Raw genomic sequence first — 26202 nt, 5'->3', positions numbered from 1 at the left:
ATGATATGACATTGATCCAAGAGGCCCAAAAAGTTCTGGTTTCCAGAAAAGACACATCAATTCAATGTCGCAGGCATTTATTGGAAGTCTTTTCTATGTTCTGCTGTATACTTGATGCTAAATAATAAACCAAATCAATGAAAAGAAAACAGTATTTTCCCACTCCCATAGAAGCCACTTGGAGGAATAGGACATATATACCTCAAGCAGCTTAGTATCAGTCAGTAGGGCACATTGTTATTAAAACTATAAATTAGAAAATCACAAACTATAGTGGCTCAGATGGTGGGAAAACCAGTGTGCGCTAGAGGGTAGATTGAAAGCCTTGCGGGAGATATGATGGAATCTTTAAGGATAAGTAGGAAGTATAAATAATGGTAAAGAGGAGACGCAAGGATAGTTCTGACCCTTATTTCACGTATCAAGTATTTAGGGAGCCAGTACAGAACTATCATAGAGATCCATGTGTGAAGAGCTGAAGTGAGAACGTAGCAGAAAGAAAAGGAACAAGAACTGTTCCAAGCAAAGTGTATCCAAAGAATACCATTATTAATTTGACATAAAAGATAATAGAATAGATATAATCGACGATGAATAACATTAAAATTAAAGGCGTAGGTCCTGGGGAAATGTTGAACTAACATATGACTTCATTTGCTCTTTAGTTCAGAGTTATTTCCTTATAAACAACAGAATAAGTTAATAAATTACTTAAGAAACACAGAAAATAAGAGGACAAAGAGACTGGATATAATCTTTATATACTATCTTTCTTTAAAAAGAAAATGAAAAGGAATAAGACAAAAAAATGAGAACCCTTGAAGAAGTTTTCCCATAAACCTCGTCTAGTCCCCATTTTCCTCTTCTCAGAAATTACACCACTCTTCACCGAGTTGCTCAGGTCAAAAGTTTTACAGTAATCTTTTACTCTCTTTTACCCAATCCTTTAGCAAATGCTCCCTCTGTCAACACAGATATAACCACCTTTTTTGTCCTCCGTCACTTCCACCCTAATCTAAGCCATTAGCATATGTCACCTGAAAGATTGCCATATTATTGCAATGTCTTAATAGTTAGTCTCTGCTTCCACACTTGTCCTCTCATTAGCCATTTCTCTACATAGCGTAAGTCAGATTAAAACAAAAATCAGACCCTGTCCATACCTTGTTTAAAATCTTCCCATGACTAGTATAAAAACCTAAAAGTTTTATCACAGGATTCATTGATAAAGTGATCATTTAATTTCAAAGAACACGTGATCATCTTTAAAAGACTCACAATGAAACATATACTTAATACTTACAATGGGTAAAAAACAAATTATTTTTTAATCTAAGTGTAACCTCCATTAAGTTATCTGAACTCCAAAAAATCCAACGTTTTTGTTCATCAATCTCCCCAAAAGTTAACTGAAGCAAGCAATAGAAGGATAATTTAATTTAAAGACACAGTTATATAATAACATGCAAAAAAGAAAAAAATTCAAATATCTGACTAAGCTACTTTGGTTGGTAGTGTAAGAAATGAGTCTCAATTTATAAAGTTAACATGAGTTTTTTTCCTCTGAATATTTCACTCTAAAGTTCTTCGTAAAATAAATCAATTACATACAAATAAATTTGTATCTCTAATTCTGTTGGTGAAAGTCTATAAAGGGGTCCATTTGTGTCCCCATGAGAATATATTAGAAAGACTTGTTTCGCTCAGCATTACTCTCTCAAGATCCATCCATGTTGTCACAAACAGACAGAAAAAGCAGAGAACCATGTGATTTCACTGATATGTGATATATAAACCAAAAACAACAAAAGAACAAGACAAACAAATGAGAAACAGAAACTCATAGACACAGACAATAGTTTAGTGGTTGCCAGAGGGTAAGGGGGGCGGGGGGTGGGGGGTGGGAGATGAAGGTAAGGGGGATCGAATATATGGTGATGGAAGGAGAACTGACTCTGGGTGATGAACACACAATGGGATTTATAGATGACGTAATACAGAATTGTACACCTGAAATCTATGTAATTTTACTAACAATTGTCACCCCAATAAATTTAATTAAAAAAAACCAAAAAACAAAAAAAAAAAGAAAGACTTACTAAACTGACTTTTAACCTAAGGAAGATTATAAATCAATGTTTAAAGAAATGGTTTAAAATCTGTAGTTCAGTTAATACTGTACTATTTTCAACTTGTGGGATTTGATAATGTTCTATGGTTATATAAGACATCAACAGGGAACACTGAGGGAATGGTTTATGAGAAAGAACTCTTCTAAGTTTTGCAACTTCTTGTGAGTCTTAAATTATTTTACAATTTTTTAAAGGTTAAAAAAAAAGCTACCCATAAAACAATAATTACATGTCATTCATATAAACTCATTAAAGTACTCCTCCTCAGGACTGAAATGTTGTTTTGAATACTTGTAATATGTAGAACACAAGCAATGGAATCAGACAAACCATGGTAAAAATCTAGCCTCAGGAACTTCTGGCTTTATAAATCTGGAAAATTTACTTAACTTCTTTAGCCTCAGTTTTCATGTCTGTAAAATGCAGATAATAATACCTAACTTACAGTATTGAGAGATTCAAATAAGATAATGTATGTAAAATGCTTGGTAGAGGCCTGACATATAGTCAGCCCACATGATAAGAACTCAATAAATGGTAGCTAGTTAATTACCATGGATAGTTTTAATTAATAAAATTGAGTTTCTTTCAAAATAGCCTGTAGCTCTGACTCTGAAGGAAGTTTTTAGCACATTCTTATAAGAAAAATCCATTCATATGGCTCCTGCCAAATTCCAACTTGCTAACCTTTTAATAACTGGAGTTTTCTTATTGATCCCTCTTTGCCTATCTCACAAATCCTCTTGAGGATGATAAAGGCACTTCTACTCAACATGACCACATCTGAACTCATAATCTTTTTTCCCAAACTCAGCCCTCTTCTAATAAATGGCACCACCATCTATCTACGCAATCAGAAACCAAGAAAGCACCTCACACCCAAAACATTTTATAGATTTTACCTCCTGTCTCTAAATCTGCCCACTTCTCTCCTTTGTCACTTTAACTCCTAATTACAAGTAACACCGTCTCTTGCTTAGACCTCGTAAGTGGTGTTGCTAGATCCATTTTCAACCCTCTCTTGTTGTCTGTATAGTACCTAAACTGATTTTTTTTTTTTAGATATAGAAATGTGATTATAAGTGTTACCTCCTATCTATACCATCCTCTTAGAAACCTAAAACAGCTGCACAATGCTCTTAAGAGGATAAAAACTAAAACTCTTGATATTACCATCGGATATGGTCCTGACCCCTAACTACTCCTTGGAACCCTGTCTTGCTCAGTCACAGCTCTCCACATTGGTCACCCTGGCATTCTTTCAAGTCCCTCATATTCTCTATTCTTTCTCCTATCACAAAATCTCCTCTCATGGTGCTGCTTCTCAATCACTTGTCATTTACTCCTCGGCTATCAACTTCTAAACACTTAGACTAGCCCCAATATCATTTTCAGGCTCAAATGTTCTTCTCTACCTATGTCTTCTTGGTCAGGGACATCATCCACTTCCAGGATGACTCCCTGTCATCTTCTCCCTAAGCCCTAAGATACATACGTAATTGTCTCCTTGACAACTCCACTTGGTGTCTCCCGTTTAGCATGTCCCTGTCAAATCTGTCCATCCCCATCTTCCCAGCTCAGTGCATGTTTCCACCACCCTCCAGGTTGCTCAGTCTAAAAACCTGAAGCACTCCCATCACCTCAGCATTCAATTTATTGGCATGCCCCGACAGCACCATCTCTTCTCTCAATTTCCACTGCCTCCTCCATAGTCCTAGCCACCATGACTTGTCACTTCAACTGGCCTCCTGATACTCCAGCTTTTGTTCTTGTCTCCACAGTCCATCAACAATAGCAGTCACAGTGGTTTGCAAATCATAAATCAGATTCCATCAATTCCCGGGCCATTCAATGTTTTTCCCTTTGACCTCTCACAAGGTTCCTTGTGACTTGGCATCTATCATGTCATACAACTCTCCCCTCTGCTCGCTATGGTCCAACTATCATGACTTCCTTTCTGTCCCCAGGACCAAAGTCTACCTCAGGGACAATGTTGGTTGTCCTTCGCTCATTGAGCATTCTTCCCGTATTATCAAACAGCTGGATTCCTCCTACCATTCCAATCTCAACTCAAATGTCTTTTCTCCAGAGAGATCTTTTCTGTCCATTCAACCTAAAAGGGAATTCCTCATACCCTCTACATCTCTTTACTATCATATGACCCTGTTTATTTTCTTACTAGTACCTTTTATCATGTGGAACTATGTTGTTTATATTTCTGTATTTGATTGTTTCTTGTCTATCTCCACTAAGATGCAAACTCCCAGAGGACAGCATTGTCTTCAAATTTGCCTCTATATCTCCACTACTTACAACTTGGCACATAGTAAATTTTCACCTAATATTTGTTGAAAGCCTGCAGCTGTTTGCTCTGGCTTTAGTGCTCTTTCCATATGCATTTGACCCCACATTGCTTAATTAAAGCCCACTCATTTTTCAGTTCCCACGTCTGAAATCACTCTTTAGGGAAGCCTTCTCTAACTTCCATTACTGCCTCAAGATCCAATGTTTGTATGTTTTCAAAATCTTACATAACGTTCCTTCGTAGCATTTATCACATATGTAATTTTGCCTTTCCTTTCTATTTATTTAATTAATGTTGATGGCAGAGACCATGTTGATTTTTCACTTGTTATTGTATCTTCAGGCCATAGTTCAATGTTGACACAGGATAAAATATGACAAAAATTGTGTTGAATAAATAAATAACAGTGTTAAAATAACTACAAAGTATAACTGTGCTATAAAGAAACTCTGTACATAGAGAAAAGCACAACAAAGCAGTAGCTATCTATCATTTTACCAGCAGGGATCCTTGCTGTGCTGGATGTCCTTCCAGATATTTCTGTATCCACACATATGCATAAATATTATTTTCTTTTATTTACAAAACTAGAGAATATCTAATATTAGTTTCTGCCTGAATGCTCACATTTCCTCCCCTCTGTCAACTTGGAATTCACTCTTTTTCACCTTTACCAATTTAAAATTAATAAATGGTATTTAATTTTGTTTTAATTAACATTTATTTCAATTCCAGCAAGGAAGAACATTTTTCCATATGTTTATTAGTCAGATGTCTTCTTCTGTGGCCCATGTATTCAAAGGTTTTAGCGATTATTCATATGGTACATTCATATTGATTTCTTTGTGTTCCTAGGAGTTCTTTACATATGAAAAACTATTAGCCTTCCATTAGTACTATTATATATTGCAAATATTTTCTAGCTTTTCATTTGCCTTTACATTTTGTAACTGATGTGCAGAAATATTGATTTTTTTATGTTGTCAAATCTATTATTACTTGCTGTTACGGTCATCGTGTTCCTTGTTACGTTCAGACAGATCATCCCTAGTTTAATATTACATAATATTTACTTAGATAATTTTCAAATAATTTTATGGTATTACTTTCTGATATGCAATTTTTTAATCCATCTACATTGTCTTCTGTTCTGGTGCCAATAACAATAAAGTAATTATTCAAACTAAAGGTATATATATATATATATATATATATATATATATATATATATATATATACACACACACACACACACACACACACACACACACACACACACACACACATATATATACACACACACATACATTTTTTTAAAATAACTGGTAATGTTTAGTTATCTTCAAGTGTTTACTGTTCCAAAACGCTAAGAATTAATAAGTCAGATTCCAAGAGCATATATTTGGCTTGTGATTAAAGTTACATTAGATTTGACATCCATTTACATTATGAAGAAGCCTTTCCATTTACATTATGCATTACCACTTATTCTAATCTCCTTTTATGCTTCTTACTGGTGTTTTACAGTTTTATTTTTATGGCTCCTATAATTTTTCTTAAGTTTATTTCTAGTATTTCAAATTGAAATTTTAAGTAGGATTTTTTATTATAATTTAAAACTTTATTGCTTACATATTAAAATGTTATTGATTTGTGCATTTATTGAATGTAACTGATAGTTTTTCAGATGGTGTCTCGTTTTCTAGAACAAAATATACAAAATCCATAAAAAAAGACAGTTTGCATTCCTTTCAATATTTACAACTGATGCATTTTTCTTCATGCAATACAGTGGCTAAAACTTTAATAACAATATTTAACGACTGTTATAATATACAGTAATTTTAATGTCAGTTTTTCCATAATATACAAAGTATCTTGTTTCACAGGGATTTTTAATTATTTATTTTGTACTATTATTTAAAGCAGTGATTTTCAACTAATAGCTAAAGAACCCTATTAAGAAACATTGATTTAAAGGAAGTATCTTTGTAGTCCTAACTTACTGTTTCTTCTAAGAATGCAAGTTGAATTTTATGAAATGCATTTGTTTTGTACCAATTGATTATATTCTTAATAGTTATACCTATTGTTTAGACAAATTATATCAATGAATTTCATTTTGAACCATCTCTCTTTATTTGAATGACATACACTCAGTCATGAATTTTGTTTCTTCTAATAAATTACTGGATTTCATCTGTTTCCGTTTTATTTAGGATTTTTGCATTTTACTTACATTTGAATGTTGCCTCAGTTTTGTTGTTGTTGTTGTTGTTGTTTTTGAGGTATCTTTACCAGCTATTTAAAAAAAATTATTTTATGCTTGCTTCCTAAAATTAATTGGAAAGCCTCACATATTTTCCTGTTCTATGGATAGAATATACAACATGAAAAGTGATAAATGAATGATTGAAAGAACATGCCATACATTTATTCAAAGCAAATACGTACTTGGAAATAAATCTTTGATAACTTTATGTCTTTTGCTATTATCGGTTCTTTCAGTTTTATTCTTCTTTAGCCAATTATGATCATTTATATTTCCATATATAATTTTTTAAATTTCAAAATGACACTATATATTTTATATTATAATTTGAATCTCTTTGGTATCTGTTATATTTAAATTCTCATTTCTGATTTTATATTTTTTGTATGATTGAAGTTATTTGAGATTAAACCAGTATCTCTAAAAAAATTTAAGTCTACCGATTTTCTACTTCCTAGTTCAACAGTTTTGATCATGCACCAATTAATTTATTAGTGCTATTAGTTATTTTATTTCTAGTTTCTCATATTGACAATGTAGTCTGTTTATTTTTGTACTTTCTTGTTCAACAATGAAAGTATTTAATGTGATGGAATGTTTGGCCTGTCTCATTGAATACTCTCAGTATTGTTGCTTCCCAAGTATTGGATTTATAAAGGTTTGATACAAAAGTTATTTAGGAAAGGGTTTTTCTTTGGTCCTTTTTTTCATCTTGGAAGAGATTAAGATTTTTAATTAAGATGTTTTAATCTTTATGTTTATTTTCTTGTGATCATATTCTCTATCATTTCTGTTCATTAAAATTTGTTAAGGTTTTAATTATATATATTCTGGAATAAAGATATATATATATATATATATATATACACACACACACACACACACACACACATACTATTACATATACATATATATATATACACAAGTTAAATTGCCTTTATTATATGATTCATATTTCTTCATATTTTCTTTATTTTTAACGTACAAATTAAAAACTGAAAGAGGTAAGTAAATATCTTTTATTACTGCTTTTGTTTCTGTCAATTTTCCCTTATAATACTTAGAGATTTACTTTACATATGTCTATATAATGTTACCTGGTGTGAAACTTTCATAATATTGGGTTCTCACTGGAGATTGAAGTCTTTATTAATATAAAATGTATTTATTTGACCAATTTTATATATTTAATTTGATTTTTATTTTTCTTGTGAATAGCTTTCAGGCTCTTGTTTGTTTTGTTCTTATTTTAAAGATTCATTTAATCCAATATTTAACGTAAAAATGTTTCTGAATTGGTTTTAAGTTTTCCTTTGCTAAAAAATTTTGATTTATTATCCAATTTTTTTCTAAATAGTGTTATTTTTAACAAGTATATTTTCTTCTTATAATTGGCAGATTTATCACTTTTTTATTTTTGTTGCCTTTTTGTGTCTTTTTTGTTGCTTTGGTTCTACTATTTCATTTTCTTCTCTTTCTATATTTTGCTATTTATTTTGTGGTTTCTATCATTCTTTTTTCACCCTCTGGTGATTTGGAAGATATATGTCCTATTTTAAATTCTGCCAGAACAAATTCAGTCATACTTTCTTCCTATGGCATGCTTATGTCCCATCTCCAGTTTCCTAGGACTATAGTCCCAGATTTTAAACCCAGAGTTTTATCTAAGAATAATGACTTGTGAGGGTTAGTTTGTTTCAATTTGGGTAGGCTATTCAAGTTATTCAAACGCTAAAGTAGGTGTTGCTGCAAAAGTATTTTGCAAATGTGCTTAACATCTACAATCAGTTAACTTTAAGTAAAGGAGATTACCCTCAATAATGTTGGGCCTGATTAATCAGTTGGAAGGACTTAAAAGCAAAATTGAAGTTTCACTGAAGAAGAAGAAATTCTGCCTCAAAACTGCAGCATTGAATCTTGGTTAAGACTTTGCAGCCTGCTAACCTGCCCTACAAATTTTGAACTTACCAGACCTTATAAGTGTGTGAGCCAGTTACTTGACTGTACCTCTTTCTATATACTATACAAATAATGTTTACTATATATAACCACTATTATACAAATACACACAGACACACACACACAGACACACATAAACTACTAATTATATATACATATATATATAATTATATATATGTATATATATACATATATATATATATATACACACACACACATATATATATACATTATATATATATGTACCTGAATGCATATATTGAATGATATTGTCTTCTGCATTCAGGTAGATATAATATATATATTATATGAACAGAATCCTGATTAATACATTAACTTTTCAAATTTTATGTAGTTTCTTTTATAAGAACAATTAGAATTTGTCTTATTTTAATAACCATATTTACAGTATATTTATTTCAATGCTTAACTTCAATATATATATTTTAGATACCTTTATATTATCCTTTAAATTTAGATTCAGTTTAATCGCTTTATTAGAACTTTTTTTTTTCCAATTTGTTTCAATTCTTACAAAGCAAAAGGTATCTTTTGTTTTCAAGTGTGAAAGCATCTTAGCAGGGAGTCCAATTCTTTAGTCATAATCTTTTTATCCTCAAACATATATACATTTTGCATCACTATCTTCCTACATCTAATGATATAAAATAAAATCCTAAGGTTAAGAAGCTTTGTGTCCCCTTCTGTTTTATTTTTACTCTATCACTCTGTTTTTCCTTATGCTGTGAGGATATGGAGCAATCATTGTTCTTGATGTTGATCTGTTCAAATTAAGTGTAACTACTTCCAGGTTTGCTACGTGTATTTCAGTTGTAGTTTTCATTATTGTTTCTATTATAGTTAATCTGGGCTCATATTAAAAAGAGCAATTATTTGTATATACTTTCTGATTTCTGTTCTCTATTTCTAATACCTTCTGTTTGATTATTTTTCGCTCCTGATATCGTCTTCGGCATTCAGGTAGATTGCATCAGTTTGTTCTTCATATTATCTATTCAGAGGCAGCGATGATGTCATTCTTTATGCCTCCAATGCATTATTAAATTCTGTTACTGACTTTGAAATTCCATAATATTCTTCATATACTTTATCTCATTCCTACTTTAGTCTATCTTAACCACTTATCATTTTATCTCAGACTGTTATGGTCTCACCTTAAACTTCATCTATTATCTCATAGAATTCATATTTTCAAAGATTTATTGATAACAGTAAACATATATTATCTAAAATTTACTCCTTAAATAAAGGAATACATTTATTCCTCCCCTGCCTTTTATTTGTTTTATTCACCTTCTATTATGTTACAGAGATTTTTAAATTCCCTTCTAGTCCCTTTTTTTCCCATTTATTCACCCCTGAATTGTGTCCTTATTCGAAAATTTAATTTTGTATCATAATGAAACATCAAGCAAAAGCAAACTAAACCAAAAAATTATATTGCTAACTTACTCTCATTCCTTACCTCTCATTGCCTGATGCAATGTCAGCCCCAAGGTGTGTCCAGGATTTCTTAGGATAAGCACCATGAAGCTGAACTTTCCCATACACCCCTGAAAATAAAAGGAGTAATAGTTGCATAGAAAAATCCTTCAGAGGAATTAAGGGCACATGAGTAAATCTCATTAAAGAGGTTATTGTGCAAGATCTATGATGCAGAAGCTACATATAAAGATGTCCAGCATATCAGAAAAAGAACATGTAAGTGCTCTGTTTTCAGCAGGTCAAATATATCCCATGTGGCTATAAAACTTATTCTCTCAAAATCTATAGAAAAATGAATGCTACACCACATCTAGTAATCCAGAAGCTGGGAAAAAGACCATTCTAATGTTTAACTAGTTAGATTTCCACCATTACGTGATTCCAAACCATTTGCAATTCTGTTGGAAGTTAACTGGTTTTGATGTTTTATGTTATACACTAGATTTTCCAAAAGGCAAGGGTAATTTTATTTCCTAAGGAAAGAGATTTGGTGCTATATTAGCTTTATTTTCAGTGGTTAGACCTCATGTATATATTTTTTTGTATTATAGACATCAAAGGATAGATCTCTAGCTCCTTTGTTTCAAAATATAATTTATTTCAGACTCATAAATTAAAGTCTTACCAAGGACATGCTTGATGCAGTCCAGTTTTATTCCTTCAGGTCTTTCCTCTTACATGTTTTACTGCTATTTAAAATCAAATAAAGCACAATTCTTCGTACTCTAGTGGTCTAAAAATGTTTTGGGCGTGAACCCAAGCAGTAACAAAATTATGATCAAGCACTTCTTTTGCATGCATATTTATTTATTTTTAGTAAACAAAGCTACACAGGAATACATTCATATATGTTTGAATAGAAGTACTAATATTTTCTTCCTGCGCCCAAATGTATTGTCTCCATACCCCAGGATTGGTGTACCCCATTTTGCCGCAAATCATGAGTCTTGAGATCTAAACATTGTATATTTTTTAGCAGAAAACATATGAGTAAAAGAAACAAACAGCAGTAAGTTACAAAAAACATGCTTTGACTTTTCATTCAATGTAAACCAAAAATATATATTAATTAAAACATAGCCAACTATTTATGACAACATTCATAATTTTTTCCATACTCTAATTCAAAAAGAAGTTAGAAGATAATAAAACTAAAATCAGGATTAATGGAAATGTTAAAAATACTCATTTTCAGAACATACCCTGAAGTTAATCTTTCATAAATAAATATATATATATATATATATATATATATATATATATATATATATATATATATTCTCATATATATATATATATATATACACACACACACACACACAGAAGATATCATCATTATCATTATCTTTAAAAGAAATTCCATCTTTTTCACTACTGGCTTAGTAAGCTAGGCAAGGGAAGAACATGAAGTAATTTACAGAACCTTCCAACAACAAAGATAACCAAAATCAGTTTATTTCCTTAAATCTGAATTATCCAGAACATTCAATTGACCAGAAAAGCAGATTTCTTGATCAATCACAATCATCAAAGTTTTACTGTAAAGTGACACAATTTCTCATTTGTTTCAAGGTAGTTTCAATACTTAAAGAGATTAAAATATGTTATTTACTTATGATATCACAAAATTCTAAGCATATCGTGAAACAAATATTTCATTCCTTATTCAATTTAGTATCAGAGAAAATTTCAAAAGCACTAGTTTGGCCATATGGCTGGATTTGGGCATCAGGACAGGCATCCTTTTATACTCCTTATACAACATTTAATCCAATGTGGCACTCCATAGAACAGAGTGGACAACACAGGCAAAAAAAGATAGAATATTCCTGTGATGCTTCATCCAGTTTAGCAACTTAAAAAAAAAACAAAAACTACACTATTCTCAAACCTCATATTCTTAAAAAGATAAAATAAAAAGCATGTATGAAAAATCCTTTGGAAACAATAAAGCGTAAAGTATTATATGTTGAAGGCTATATATTATGGAACTAGGGTACCCAACTTCATACTATCCTAACATGATTGTTTCCATTTTACTGAGTCACTAATATCTTATAAAATTAATAATGCCATACATAAAAAGTGAGAAAATACTAGAAATCTGATAAACAACCTCTTGTAGTTATCCCTTAAAATTAAGTTACTGTGTGGCTCTTACATCAAGATTATACAAGGTCAGTCCCAGTTTCTATGCTCTCATGTTGACCAACTTTAAAATAAGATTTGGTATTGTGGCAGTATCTAATTAAGAAACTGTCAATAGAAATGTTTCTTAGTAATTTTTTGATCTATCAGCTTTAAAAAATATATCAATAACCACATAGTATTTATGGTTGATAACACAGACTCTTAGTCCAGATTTTGGTGTCTGGCTAATCTGGATGTAAATCTAAATTCTGACACTGTAAAGCTGTGTGGCTTTTTTCATATTGTTTATCATCTCTAAGTCTTAGTTTTGACATCTTTAACATGGACACTGCTTATAGGAGAGGTGGTAAATTAAATAAAAAACATAAATTAATTAAAAGAGTACCTGAAATTTAGTAAATGTTCTATGAATGGTACTCCTCTACCACACATACATATTTCATTTTTAATGGAAACTATATTATACTCTTACCAATTGTTCCTGGATCAATATGAATTCCATTGAAACGGTCGCAAGAGACTCCCTCTGAAGCTCTAAGGAGAATCAGAAGATTTTGTTCTTTTTTTAAGGGATTCTCTAAAGTACCTGTTTACAAAGAAAAGTATATCATTTGTATCAATTTGAAATTAAAACAGAGAGAGGGAAACTGTAATGTAATTTCGGGAATGCAAAGTACATACTCTAGAGTAGACTACATGGAGAAGAGCCAATGGTCATATAGAGAAATAAAAGGGGATAAATGAGCTGCAGTAGACTTCTCTAAGGAAGTTTGGAGTTTGGCAAAGATTCACTTTTTTTCTTCATTAGGACACAGTAAATTTTCCTGACCTCCTAATATTTAGCCTGGTTATATGACTTGTTTTAATCAATGAAATTTTTGTAGAAGTAATAGTAATGCCAGTTCTGAGTTGATGCTCTAAATTGCTTGGCAGGTTTTCACCAGATCACTTACAATGATGTACTCTGCCATTAAAGGAGAATTCTTTAAATAGCCTCATGTGCCTGAATGAAGAGACACACGTAGTGGATCTGAAGAGAACATACAGGCTGGAAGCAATTCCAACTGAGTTTATCATAAATATTTGTTGCTGTATGCCACTGAGCTTTGAGGATTATTTGTTACACACTATTCCTACAGCAAAACCTGGCTGATACCTTGTCTATGGCTGGATCCCCAAATTGCCTTACGTGCATTTTAGCATTTAGTGCTCACAACAAACCTGAGAAATAAGTATGACTTTTAGCTCTATTTTAAATATTCATACATAATGAGGCTTAGACGTTCAGGGACTTGTCCAAATTTATCCAACTAGTAAGTAACAGAGTCTAAATTCAAATAATGGCCTGTTTATGCTGAATGTTTTATTAAACAAGTTACGTATATAACAAATAGGTTATTGTCTAAGCCTAAATAAATTTTGTTAACAGCATAAGGACACAATCCATTCAGGCTATGATACTCAGACATCAGTTGGGAAGTACTTCTGACATTATTCCCTTGATGTAAACAGTAGAGTTTGGTCACTTTTATAGTACGAGAATTGTTTGGGGAATTTGCTGAAATAGTGGTAGTGAGTATGGACTTAACAAAGATTATTTTCTTCAGAAACTATATCTTACAGTACAGAAAATATTACAAAGAAATCAATTTTTCAAGAAGCAACTGGTGAAAAGACAAAAGTCTCCAAACTACATACTAAAGCAAGCAGATTCACCAAAGACATCTGCTACCAAACAAGACTTTCCAGTTCAAAAATTCCTGCAAACATTACCAGAAATGGGGTTGCCAAGTACAGTATGAAGTAAATGGTAAACTTAAAATTGCATGGTGGTCATTTTGGTTATGAGGTCTTTCAGGGGAATAAAATCATCCTCCCCTCTTGGCACTTCATACCTGGTAAATCAAAAGACTCAATGTGAGTTTGTAGCTTGCTACCTACTATACCTAACTTTATAGTCCAGCCTCATAGTCACTAGTCTATGAGGAACTGCTGAAAGTAAGAATCAGAGAGATATGTAAATCTGCTTAGAGTCATACAGTCCACAGGCAAGCAAGGATTAGAGCCTACTGGGCATTCCCAGTGAGATGGTAAGGTCCATGTAGGTAACACCACTGCTCAGCGGAGTGACCAACATATCCTCTTAGCCAAAACAAAGATGTGCCAGAGCAAAAAAAGGGAAGCAGGGGAAGAGAAGAATGTTAAGAAAATGTGTGTGGTGCAGCTCTTATCTTGTGGTTTTAAGTCTGTCCACTAAGCTGTTTTCCAGCTGTGATTTCATTTATTTCACGGAGGGTAGTTTAGATTCTTAGGGGGAAAAATGGCCTAGCACTAAACAGATACCAGAGAGAAAAAAGTAGGACAGTTTTTGCCCTAGAGAAATGTATACAGCGTCCCACAAAAGGAGTTCAGCGTTCCTCTAAAATCAGAGATTGAATCAATTATGCAACCCCAAACGGCAGCACATGTGGAGTTTTCACAGAAAGTCTGGGCAAAATTAGCCTGCCGTGATTTTGTGGTATCTGAAATAACCAGAATTTGGATTCTTTGTTGTGATGTGGGGGAAGGGAAAGATGAGGATAGGGACTGAGTAGAAAGAAGACAAGAATGACCTAAGAGAAGGAAATATATGCTGTTTTAACATTAAAATGAAATGCATCTTCATATATATATATATATATATATATATATATATATATATATATGATTATATATATATATATAGTCATATATATATTATATATATATATATATATATATATAATTATTAGTTTCAGGTGTACAAAACAATGCAATAGTTAGACATTTATACCCCTCACAAAGTGATAAGCCCCCTCCCCCAATCTACTACTCCTCTGACCTCGTATACAGCTGTTACAGTTCCACTGACTCTATTTCTTATGCTGTACTTAAATTTGTAAAAGCTGGTGAATGGAAAGCCCTAAAGGCTGGGCTCCTCATTTTATTCTCAAATCGAGCAGTCAAAGAAAGGTAAGGCATTCTCATCGGCTTGGGCTTTGCCCCTAAATGACAGTAGTCACCTCAGGATAATGCAATTCCTCTCTGATTTTCCTTTTTCAAGCTGCTTCTAGCTGCTGTACACTGTAGCAAAAGGCATTTTCAACCTGGACAAATTTAGATACTCATAATGGAGGGGAAATCACTGCACTGTGCTGCAAAGACAGGCCAGGGGTTTATGCACACATGATTTCATGGAATTCTCACAACCCAATGATGGATATTACAGTTCTTAGGAGGAACCTGAGACAAAGAGACGTCAAGTAACTTGTCAGAAATTACACAGCTAATAAGTGGTGAAGCTAGGCTTAGACTTAATAAGTACCATCCTAGGGCATGTGGGCATAGAGGAATAGGAAATAAGTAAAGGGAAGTTGCCATTATTTAATATGATGGAGGGCAATGGAAGGGAAGCAGAATATGTTCCAGATGCTGAAACCACCTGGGGAGATGGAAGAAAATAAGTTCTGGTATACGAATGATAACCGTTATAATGATTTGATGAATATGGTACAAATGGATTCCATGAACTTCAAGGGTAAGAAAAAGGACTTTATATTATTTTATTAACTAAACCTCTTTGATGAAATCAAGTATAAACTTAGTTTACACTTAAGCCCACTCTCTCAACATAGCTACCCCTGCCATGGGACTTAGCCAACCCACCCACACTGAATTACTTGCCGACCCCTCCACTCTCTCCTCTGTGGACAGGAGATACCCCAGGATTTGATATCCTTCACCTTCATCCTGTCTAAATCCTAATCATCCCTGAAAACTTGGCTCCACTGTAATTTATTTCTAAAAGCCGTCTATGATCTTGAATTGCATGCCTCTTTGTGTATAAAAATGTCTGTGCCACTTGCTGTAGCAATTTTGCTTCAAGAAACCTGTCTTACAGAAATAGTGTGGAATGTGGACAAAAATTAAGACCCAAAGTTCGTCACTGCAATGTTATCTATTCATAAATGCGAATATTAGAACACTTTGAAATAGCACACAATCAGAAACAACTTTGTCCATTTAGAACCCCCTTCTTTTTCCCCAGTTTCCTTGACATGCTCAGTAGCTGAGCCACATAAGTCCCTAAAAAGCCCAAACACCCCTCACAGGCCACTCCCTTTGGGATCTTTCCTTGTAAACTAAGTCTGGGTTATGTGGCCCTCACATTATGGGCTATCACACCATATAGTGTTTTACCTTGATACTTCTAAACGATACTATAAGTGCTTTTTACCTGATTGCCTCCTTCTCTTTACAGTGAGCTAATGGAGAGAAGCGGCTGTGTACTGCCAATAGAGTTCATTTATGTTTTACCCAGAAATGATGAGCTCAGTAATTTTAACCATTCCTTTTGCAGAAAACAATTAGAAATAAAGAGGAATACTGTACAGTAAAAAAGATTCATTTCACCAATGTTATAATAATTTTAAGCATGGATCTGCCTAGCATGATAGCTTCAGAATAAGTGAAGCAAAAATTGACAGAATTCCAATGAAAAATATGTATATCTATAATAACAGTGGCAAATATAACACAACTGCTTATGAAATAAATAAAAAATAGTAAGGATATATAGCTAATTGAATAATACAATTAGCCAGCTTGACATAATGTGTAGGTGGAGAACTAGACTCATAAAAGAGACGTATTCTTTTGAAGCATGCACAAGACATGCATCAGTATTGATCACATGATGACCCTAAAGCTTAATGATCACATGATGACCCTAAAGTTTAACAAATTTGAAAAGACTGGAATCATATAGCACATGCTTGCTGACTACTTTTTATGCAAAGTGTACAACTCATACATATTGGGAAAGGTTTATAAAATGAGTTATATTAAACTAAAAATTTTCCAGTTATCTAAAAATACTATTAATAGAGGGGAAAAAAAGCCACAGCATGGGCAAAGATATTTATAATACATGTAACCAAAAAATGATACATTCCAAAATATATAAATGACTTCAATGAATCCATATAAAACAGATAATCATAAATGCAGTAAGAGAATAGGTACTTCACAAACAGGATATAAAATACACAATAAAAATTTTAAAAGTACTCAATCACACTACAAATTAGAGAAATGCAAATTAAAACAATAATGAGATCCCACTATATACCCACTACAATGGATCTGTAGTGTTTAATTGAGCGGTGTATATTTTATTTTATAAACTTCTCTGTACATGTGTCATATTTCACAACAAATTAAAATTTATTAACTGATTATTTTCCAAGCACTCATCAATTTTGTTGATCTAAAGAATGGAAACTGACAAAAATTATACTTGTTTTTCTGCTTCTCCATGCCATTAATTTTTCTACAGCTTGATTGACGTATAATTGATACATTAAATACTGCATACATGTAATGTACGCTGATGAACATTTTAGACACATTGCCCTGATAAACTTTTCTGCAGGTCTTGTTCACTAAATCCAAAGCAACACATTGTATTTCAAAATAATTTGTATTTCTGTCCAAGTTAACCTTGGTATTTCATAAATATCATGATTACACATGCAAGACAGGAGAAGAAATTACCCCCCAAAATCAATTGTACACATTTCTCCTGTCCTCGGAAGTAGGTTACACGGTGATAACTTTGGAAGTTGAGCTTTTAACTGGAACATAACTATTTTTCTCATGTGCTACTAGAGCTATTTTCTTCAGAGCAGAGCCTCCAGAACATCATAACACACTCAAGCTGGCAAATAGTACTGAACCAATTAAATTATGAAGCATATTGTATTCTGAATTAGCTTGTAATTCCCAGTGTGTATTTGATCCCTAAAACACCCCTCTCCAATAGAATCGATCCCATGTAAGGAAAAGAATAAAAAAGAAGGATGGAAGGGCTTATAGGCCAATGAAATAAGAATCTGTTATAATAAGCATAACCAGTAGGTATTATCAAATAATTATGTCTAACCACCCAGAGACTGATTTTATTCAAGCTGACATATTTTTTATTATTAGTGAGACCTCTTAATTGATCAACAATTGATAGAATATAAAATGGAAATTAATATAATTCATTCATTCACATACTAGCAAAGTGCATAAAAATCCTTAAACCATCCTAAGTGGAGTTGAGCAAATTCAGTTCTGTAAAACTTGATTTCTGCCACTATAAAATAGACACAATAATAGCATCCATTTTTTGTGAGGGTTAAATAACTTAGTGCATGCTAATGATATATGGCACAGTGTCAGTATATAATACTTGCTTTTAAAAATATTGGCTCTTAATAGTAATAATAGTAAAAAATAGTAGTAGTAACAAATGGAGAAACAAAACATTAAAAATTAACATTTAATTAACAAAATTAACATTTAAATTTGAAACTAAAGAAAAGGAAGGCAAGCTCTTCCTACAAATGATGACCTATTTCTAAAGTGCTAGAAACTAGACATTTCAAAGGTAAAAAATATTTGATGATCACTTATTTGAATGTCCAGTCCAAGGAACTAAAGGAAAGACAATTAAATTCCTCTTAAACTCAAACACTCTTGCAAGTGTTTCTAATCAAGTAAACAAATTATCCATTCATTCACTTATTCACCTGTTTGCTTAAAATTATTAGTTTTTCCATGCAAAAATAATTAACTAAATTTAACAATGATTTTTTTATTATATAATTAACTATTTAATAATTTAAAAATAATAAATTTGTAAGAAATGTTATGTTACTGTGATAGAAGTTCAAGAGCACCAAATATAGTTTGGGAAATACTAATTTATAAAATATTAAAGTAAAGATGATTAGTGTAAATATGTTTAGTATAGACTACCTGATAGTCTAATAAAACAAAAGTTGTTTCTTGTATCAGTGTTTTGCATATATATATATATATATATATATATATATATATATAATATGATGTTTGTCAGAGAATTAATATATATAGGAAAATAAATAGATATTTCTGTGCTAATCTCATTTTTGAATATGTATTATTGAACAGTTGGCTGTCAGTCCTCTTAGGGATTCATAGAAATAGAGTTTCGTGTTTCCTGAACCAGCAGAAAAATAAAACTTTTGTGCTTTTTCCCTTATCATTAAACAAGTACACTATTTAAAAGTCACATCCATTTGATGTTACCTTTTTATTTTATCAGCTAATTGGTAGTTTGATTAGAGAGCTATCAGTGTAAACAGAAACTGATCTGTCGACTGACGATCCGTGTAAGCTAATTTATAATTTATTTTGCAGATATCTACACATTAAATGTGTGGTTATTTCTATTATTTTTCTAATTATAGTTAAACTTGAAAGAAGATATATATATATATATATATATATATATATATATATATACACACATATATACTAATACATATATATACATGCTCATATATATGTATGTATATTTTTTACTTAATATATTATTACTTAATATATTTTCTTTAAACAAACATGATACAAGATTCTCTCTGGGTACTTAATGGTCTGACTACTGGGTATTGCAGCTGTAAACTGGAGGATATGTTTTAATCTACACTTTTCTGTGTTTTGTCTCCTTAATGCTTAATCATCCAATGAGTCATACAGAACTGTCAATTTAGAAGGCAATAAACTGTGTATGGATTTGTCTTCTTCTTTAGGATTGAGGAAGTCCCAATCTTGGAAGCAATGAAAGAAACTTCCATACACCTAGTACTTCATTTCCTGATAATCAAAGTGCTAAGGATGACCTTAGGCTCTCAACTACAAATGTGAGATAGACTGACAATACCCATCAGTGGCTTTACAAAACAATATGTGACAAGTTTTAGGATAAAAACCCAGTTCCTAGCCTAATTACTGGGTAACTGGGCAGCACATCACCTCACCTGGCTGTAATAGGCCAAAGGAGCAGCGAACTGCTGAGTTCTCAGGGCCACTGAGTTGCGGGCATGTCATTGCTTACGTGGGGATCGAGAAGGGTTCTATTAAGTTTTAAAGATACAAATTTACTATTACTGGTTATCCTCTGAAATCCTCTTACAAAATCACAAGAGAATTTTCTATTTGCAATTTTAAAAGTATAATATTAAAATACCCTCCATTGAGTTGAATGAACATTGAGGCTAGTAACATGTCCGTGTTATTGATATCTAACATAACAAGGAGCACATATTAAAGCATAAGAACAATGTCTTATCTAAGAAAAGACACTGATGAAAAAGATGAGTATAAACAGCTATTCATAGGCAAAGAAATACAAACATTTAAAACAATGGCATACTAATGTTAACTATACAGACTTTGAGTCAGGCATTTTTATCAGTTTTTCTCTTCTAGATAGACTAAAAATTAAAATACTTTGGATTTGTACAGGATCACCAACTTTTTAAATGTGTTTTTACCTTTGTTTTGTTCCTTTCATGCAGGGAGAGAAACATTATAGTCATTTATACTTTAACACTATAACATCCTCACAGATGTTGACATTTCAGTATAGGGAGCCTGAATGTGTTATAAGGAAAAGGCATTGAGCTGAAAGACAGATTCAGATATGTCCATTCATTTATATATACACCAATCAGTCACACCGCCCATTATCAGAAGTCGACTGTGCACTAGGTACTAGGCTTACAAAATGTTCTAAAGAAGCATCATCTAATATAGAGAGGACATTCATGAAAAGCATACCATTTTATAACAATGAAATGAAATCAATAATAGCAATATGAATAAATAGAATGGACCAGAAGAAAAGATACACTGAAACCTGCTGAATGGAGACAAGAAAGTCTCATAGTAAAACTAGTCCTTGGGTAAAAGCTTCAAGGATGAGTATTTAAGGTAACTGAAATAGCCTCTAATTCTGGCCTTATTCTTTACCATCTATGAGACCTTGGAACAAATCAGTAATCTCTTTGGAGCTCAGTTTCCTTACCCATACAATTAGATAGATGATACACAGTCTCTGAGGTCTATAATATTAGGTTGGTGGTGCAAAAGTAATTGCGGTTTTTGCAATTATTTTTAACCTTTTAAACTGCAATTACTTTTGCAACAGCCTACTATCACAGTTATAAAACTACTGAGGAATTTTCCAGAAGTTGTATAATGAGTTGCTAAACTAGAATTATAATCCGGGCTCTAGAAATTCCTTACTTATGAAGCTCCTCAACTAATTTCTGTCTTGTTAAGGTCATACCCATGAGATTATCAAAAAGTAACAATTTTTGGCACCATTTGTACTCATTTGTGCTTTAATGCTTTAGAGAACAACACTGCATAGCTTAAAATCCAGCCTACATCATGAAACTCGTATCTACTCTTTGCTATTCTCCAGCTACTGTGGACACCTTTCTGCCTCACAACTATGTAAATCACAATCCTGCCTCTGCCTCCAGACTTTTACATCACCTCTTCCTTCTGTCGGAAACCCTCTTGTCCAAATTTTTGCAAGTCTGGCTCTTTTTTGTCTCTATGCTCTGAAGTCACATTGACTCTTCAGAAAAGTTTTTACTACCTACCTAATCTGTGGTGCCAGCATCCAACCTGGACCTCTGTTCAGCTCCCCTTTAGTTTCCTTCAGACCGTGTATTTCCATCTAACATTATCTCCCACATTTATTTTACTATTTCATTGTCTGTTCCCACCCAACAGAAGAAGGCAAGCAGAATCTCATCTGTCTTGCTCCTTTCTGAATACTCAAGTCCCAGGAAGAATGCTTGGCACTGGGTTGGCATTCAATGAAAGAGAAAGTAAGGGAAGGGGACAGAGACAGGGACAAACCTACAAATAAAATTTTGAAAAATCACCATATCAAAATAATTGTTTTCTTCTTAATAGCTACTCACTTGCTTCATTTTATCATCCAAAAGAAAGGGGTGGGTGGTGTAAATGTCTAATTATTACATTGTTTTGTACACCTGAAACTAATAAAAAAAAAGAAAAAGAAAAAGAAAGCTTGTTATTCATGAAAACATATAAAGTTGGATGACATCACTTTTAATACAGATAACTGTTCATTTTCAAACACGAGATTTAATATGTTCAATTGTACTTAAGGCTATATTAAAGCCAAAAAAGTGAAGTTGTTAAGAATAGATAAATGGTGTTGAACATATTAGAAGTTACTATCCTTCAAGTAGCATGTTGAATTTTTTCTGTTTTCTACATGCAAAGTAACATTTTATGTCAAAACTATATTACAAAGCCATTATAAAAAAAAATTAAGGTAGAATAAGATGGCCAATTTTTCTCCTACTTTCTTTGTTGTCTCCATGGTATCTCATGCTACTAACCACTCCTTCTGTCCTGTAAATTACTTCTTTTCAAGATATTATTTTCTTGTCATTTCATTTTCCTTCTACCTACATAGCAATTTCTTTTCCATTCTCTTTGCTGAATTCCACTTCCTTTACCACCCTTAAAATATGGGTGCTCCCCAAAATTCAGCTTTGGTCATTGTTTCTCCTCTGTCTCACATCTTTGATTTCACATTTTCACTGATGACCCCCAAATATTATCTTTTGCACAAGTCCTCTCTCCTATACTTTCTCATAAATTGATTTGCCCTCTACATGTTACCACTTATATATCGCACTGAAATCTGAACTTGACATATATGAGTCTATGTACTCAACAAACCATTCTAAGAGCTTACTATGTGCCTGACTCTGTTCAAGCACTTTAATAAATATTAACTCATTTAATTTTTATAAAAGTCTACAAAATAAGCACTATTGTTATTCCCATTTTAGGGGTAAATACATTTTAAAAATCTGAGGCAGAGTTAGCTCATGTAATTTACCCAGAGTCACTCAACTAATAAGTGGCAGAAAGGGGATTCCATCCTGGCACCACCATCAACCCAGATCTCCCAGCCTGAAACCTAGAATGTATTCTAAACGACTGCTTCTCACCTCACATCAAAATTGCCACTAGGTTCTAGTGATTTTATACTTCCTCAATGTCTCTCTAACTCATTCTTCCTCTTTAACTCCAATGTGTTAGTTCAATCCTTTACAATTGTGTTCCTGAAACACGTCAGTAGCCTTCTCACTTTCACTGTGCCCCTTTCAATACATCCCACACTGCCAACCCGGAGTGATCTTTCTAAGACCAAATCTCACCATGTTACTATGTATCCTGCTTAAAACTATCCAGTGACGACCCACTGCCTTCACGATAAAAATCCTAATACCTTAATATAATCTAAAAGACCAAGAAGTTTCATTGGCTACTATTCTATAAATCCTACAATCCAGACATACCCATTCCCTACAATTTCCTAAAGGTACAATGCTCATCCACAAATATACGCCTTTTCAGCTCTCTTCCCTTATCTTTAAGCCCCCTTGGTTGAAAGAGATGATACTTCCAATTATGTTCTCGCTTGTCTCCATGACTTTATTGAAAGCTGGGTTCACGGCTCCTATTTCTGTGCACGCAACTTCTCCCATGGTCCTTAGCTCACGTGAGGCAATGAGCAAACAGATGATGAATGAAAGAATGGACACACAAGTGAAATACTTTAAGCTTATCTTAAGTGTTTTATCAGACTAATGAGACAACCACTGAACACAGAGTGAAATTGAGTTTGACATTTGTGATGCAGCTGTAGGCCTCTAAGCAAAGCTTTGATCTTCAACTTCCCTTCTAATGCTAGCATTATCATTCTACTCTAACAAAATGCAATCGGTACCCTTTGCCAACACCAGTTGCCTTAAAAGCAGGACCACCAAGAAATATAATTCCACAATGTTGGAACTTGGATCAAATGGCATCAGATAGCAGCCATACTCTGGCAGTGCTCCGTACCAATGTCCACATCTATTACGTTTATTTACTAACTAGTCTTATTACCTATTTCATGTTGCGATTTCTTTAGGGTGTGCTAGAATTGGACAGATGGGTTGAAAGTCTTCCTTCAGGCATAATACACATAGGAGTGGGCAGATGGGTTCCAATAATCAACTTTTAGGCCTGAAATGCATGAACAAAGCAGGGAGCAAAAGAATACACTATTGTCTAGTAATAGATAAAAATACAGTTGGAAATGGAAAAATGTACAAATAAGACTTGAAATTTGTATATCAAAACCGGACAGTGGCATAGCGTCACTTCCCTTCAAAGGTGCAGATTTTCAGGCAACAAGTTTTTGTTATAGCAATAAATAACTTCAGAAATGAAAATTTAAAAAAAAGATCAATCTTAGCAATAGAAGATGTCAACCCGAAATAAGTTTTCTAGTAACAAGAACAAGGCTTGGTATTATTTAATATTTCTATAACTGGATAAGGCTTTTATAGAATATTTAACAAATAAGCAAATGATATTAATTTGCAAGGGAAAGATCAGAATTCAAAAGGATTTCTCCATTGTGGAAAGATGGATTTATAATAAAATAAAGAAATAGTAGAAAGGATTGTACTAAGACCCAAGGGAAAAACCAAGTAATTCCTACACAAGTGTACAATGTAGAGATATGTATTTGAGGCAGCATATATAAAAAGAACAGAAATTAGAGCTGACACTGTAATTGGCAGGACCGGCAGCATAACATGGCTGGACAAAGAAGTTAGTTTAATCTTTGGCTGTATTAACAAGAGAATCATATCTGTTATGGTAGACAGAAGCTGACTGCTAAACAGCTTCCATTTCCAAACTCTGCCCTTCTTTACTCTGCTCAGTGCACCAGGATGCTTTTGATCTGCAAGCAGTATTACATCAATGGGTTCTCCTTTACTTCGATTCCATTTGGGTTTGGCCAAATGGTAGTGAGCAGGAAACGAGAAGAGAGTGAGATCAGATTACTTATTCCTATAGGTCCTTCCCAAGTGGGCCCCAGCTGTACAAAAGATCATGCTGCAGTCTGGCAACCATCTCCACTCTTCTCCCTTCATCTCTGATTAGAATTTCTGCTGCTACTAGCCTTGGAGTATGTTTCATGCCATTTGGATATTTGTAAATGGTTTCTGTATCAAAGTCTATTCGGGTTGTCCAATACAGTATGACATCTACGAGTATTTCCTGCAGGCACCTTGACAGATAAACTAACATTTATTAAACATCTAGTATATGCCAAGCACTTAATACATAGGAGCTGTTATGTATAATGGCTTTAACATCCCTCTGAGGGAGGTTCTATTGCTGTTGCCAGGATATTTTACAGATGAGGGAATGGAGATGTCCATAGGTTGATTTGCTTTAGGTCAAATAGCAAATAGGTGACCAAGCTGGATGTGATCCCAAGCTGTCTGACTTAGAGCCCATGCTTTTAACTACTATACTTGTTTCATTCTTATCCTTATTCAGGTGGAATAGTCCTTTCCCTCTGGCTTCATACTGTCAGAGGAATTAAACAAAACAAGTAGGTTTAGCAAAAATATTAAGTATGAGGAGATCTTATAACTGTGAGAAATGTGGAGGAAATACAAATTTGTAAAATCTTTCTGAAAAGTGATTTGACAATACATATCAAGGACCTTAAAACATGCACTTATCCTCAGGCCCATTAATTCCACTTATACAAGTCCATCCTAAGGAAATAAGCAGAGATATGAATAATAATTTAAATGATAAAATGTTCGTGGCAGAGTATGTTATAAGACCCCCCAAAAAAAAAAAAAATCAGAAATGAACTTGATTTTCAATAGAAAAATGGTTAACTAAATTGTTATACATGTATGTATATGAATATACTCACATAGATACGGAATATTAGAACTATTAAAATTGTGTCTTAGAGGAAACACTCATACACTGCTAGTGGAATGTAAATTGATGCTGCCACTATGAAAAACAGTCTAAAGTTTCCTCAGGAAACTAATAATAAAGCTACCATATGACCCAGCAATCCCTCTTCTGGGTACCTACCTGGAAAACTTGAAAACACTTAT

General features: G+C 33.0%; 1 protein-coding gene across 8 annotated transcripts in view; it reads right to left on the bottom strand.

The window, feature by feature from the left end:
* PKHD1 (PKHD1 ciliary IPT domain containing fibrocystin/polyductin) overlaps positions 1-26202 on the bottom strand; it is a 429303-nt gene that overhangs the window by 128391 nt on the left and 274710 nt on the right. For all 8 annotated transcript variants that reach the window (XM_074333066.2, XM_088795661.1, XM_088795663.1 and 5 more), the window contains 2 exons: positions 12798-12911; positions 10155-10242 (listed from right to left, as the gene is read on the bottom strand). In XM_074333066.2, coding sequence (XP_074189167.2) covers positions 10155-10242; positions 12798-12911 — 202 coding nt within the window. The remainder of the gene's footprint in view (positions 1-10154; positions 10243-12797; positions 12912-26202) is intronic.

The sequence above is a fragment of the Rhinolophus sinicus genome, chromosome 2, assembly GCF_057876585.1.
Source record: "Rhinolophus sinicus isolate RSI-liver-muscle chromosome 2, RSI-T2T, whole genome shotgun sequence".
Classification (NCBI taxonomy): Eukaryota; Metazoa; Chordata; class Mammalia; order Chiroptera; family Rhinolophidae; genus Rhinolophus; species Rhinolophus sinicus.
Note: the sequence above shows the minus strand (reverse complement) of the source record. Positions and strands in the feature narration are given on the sequence as shown.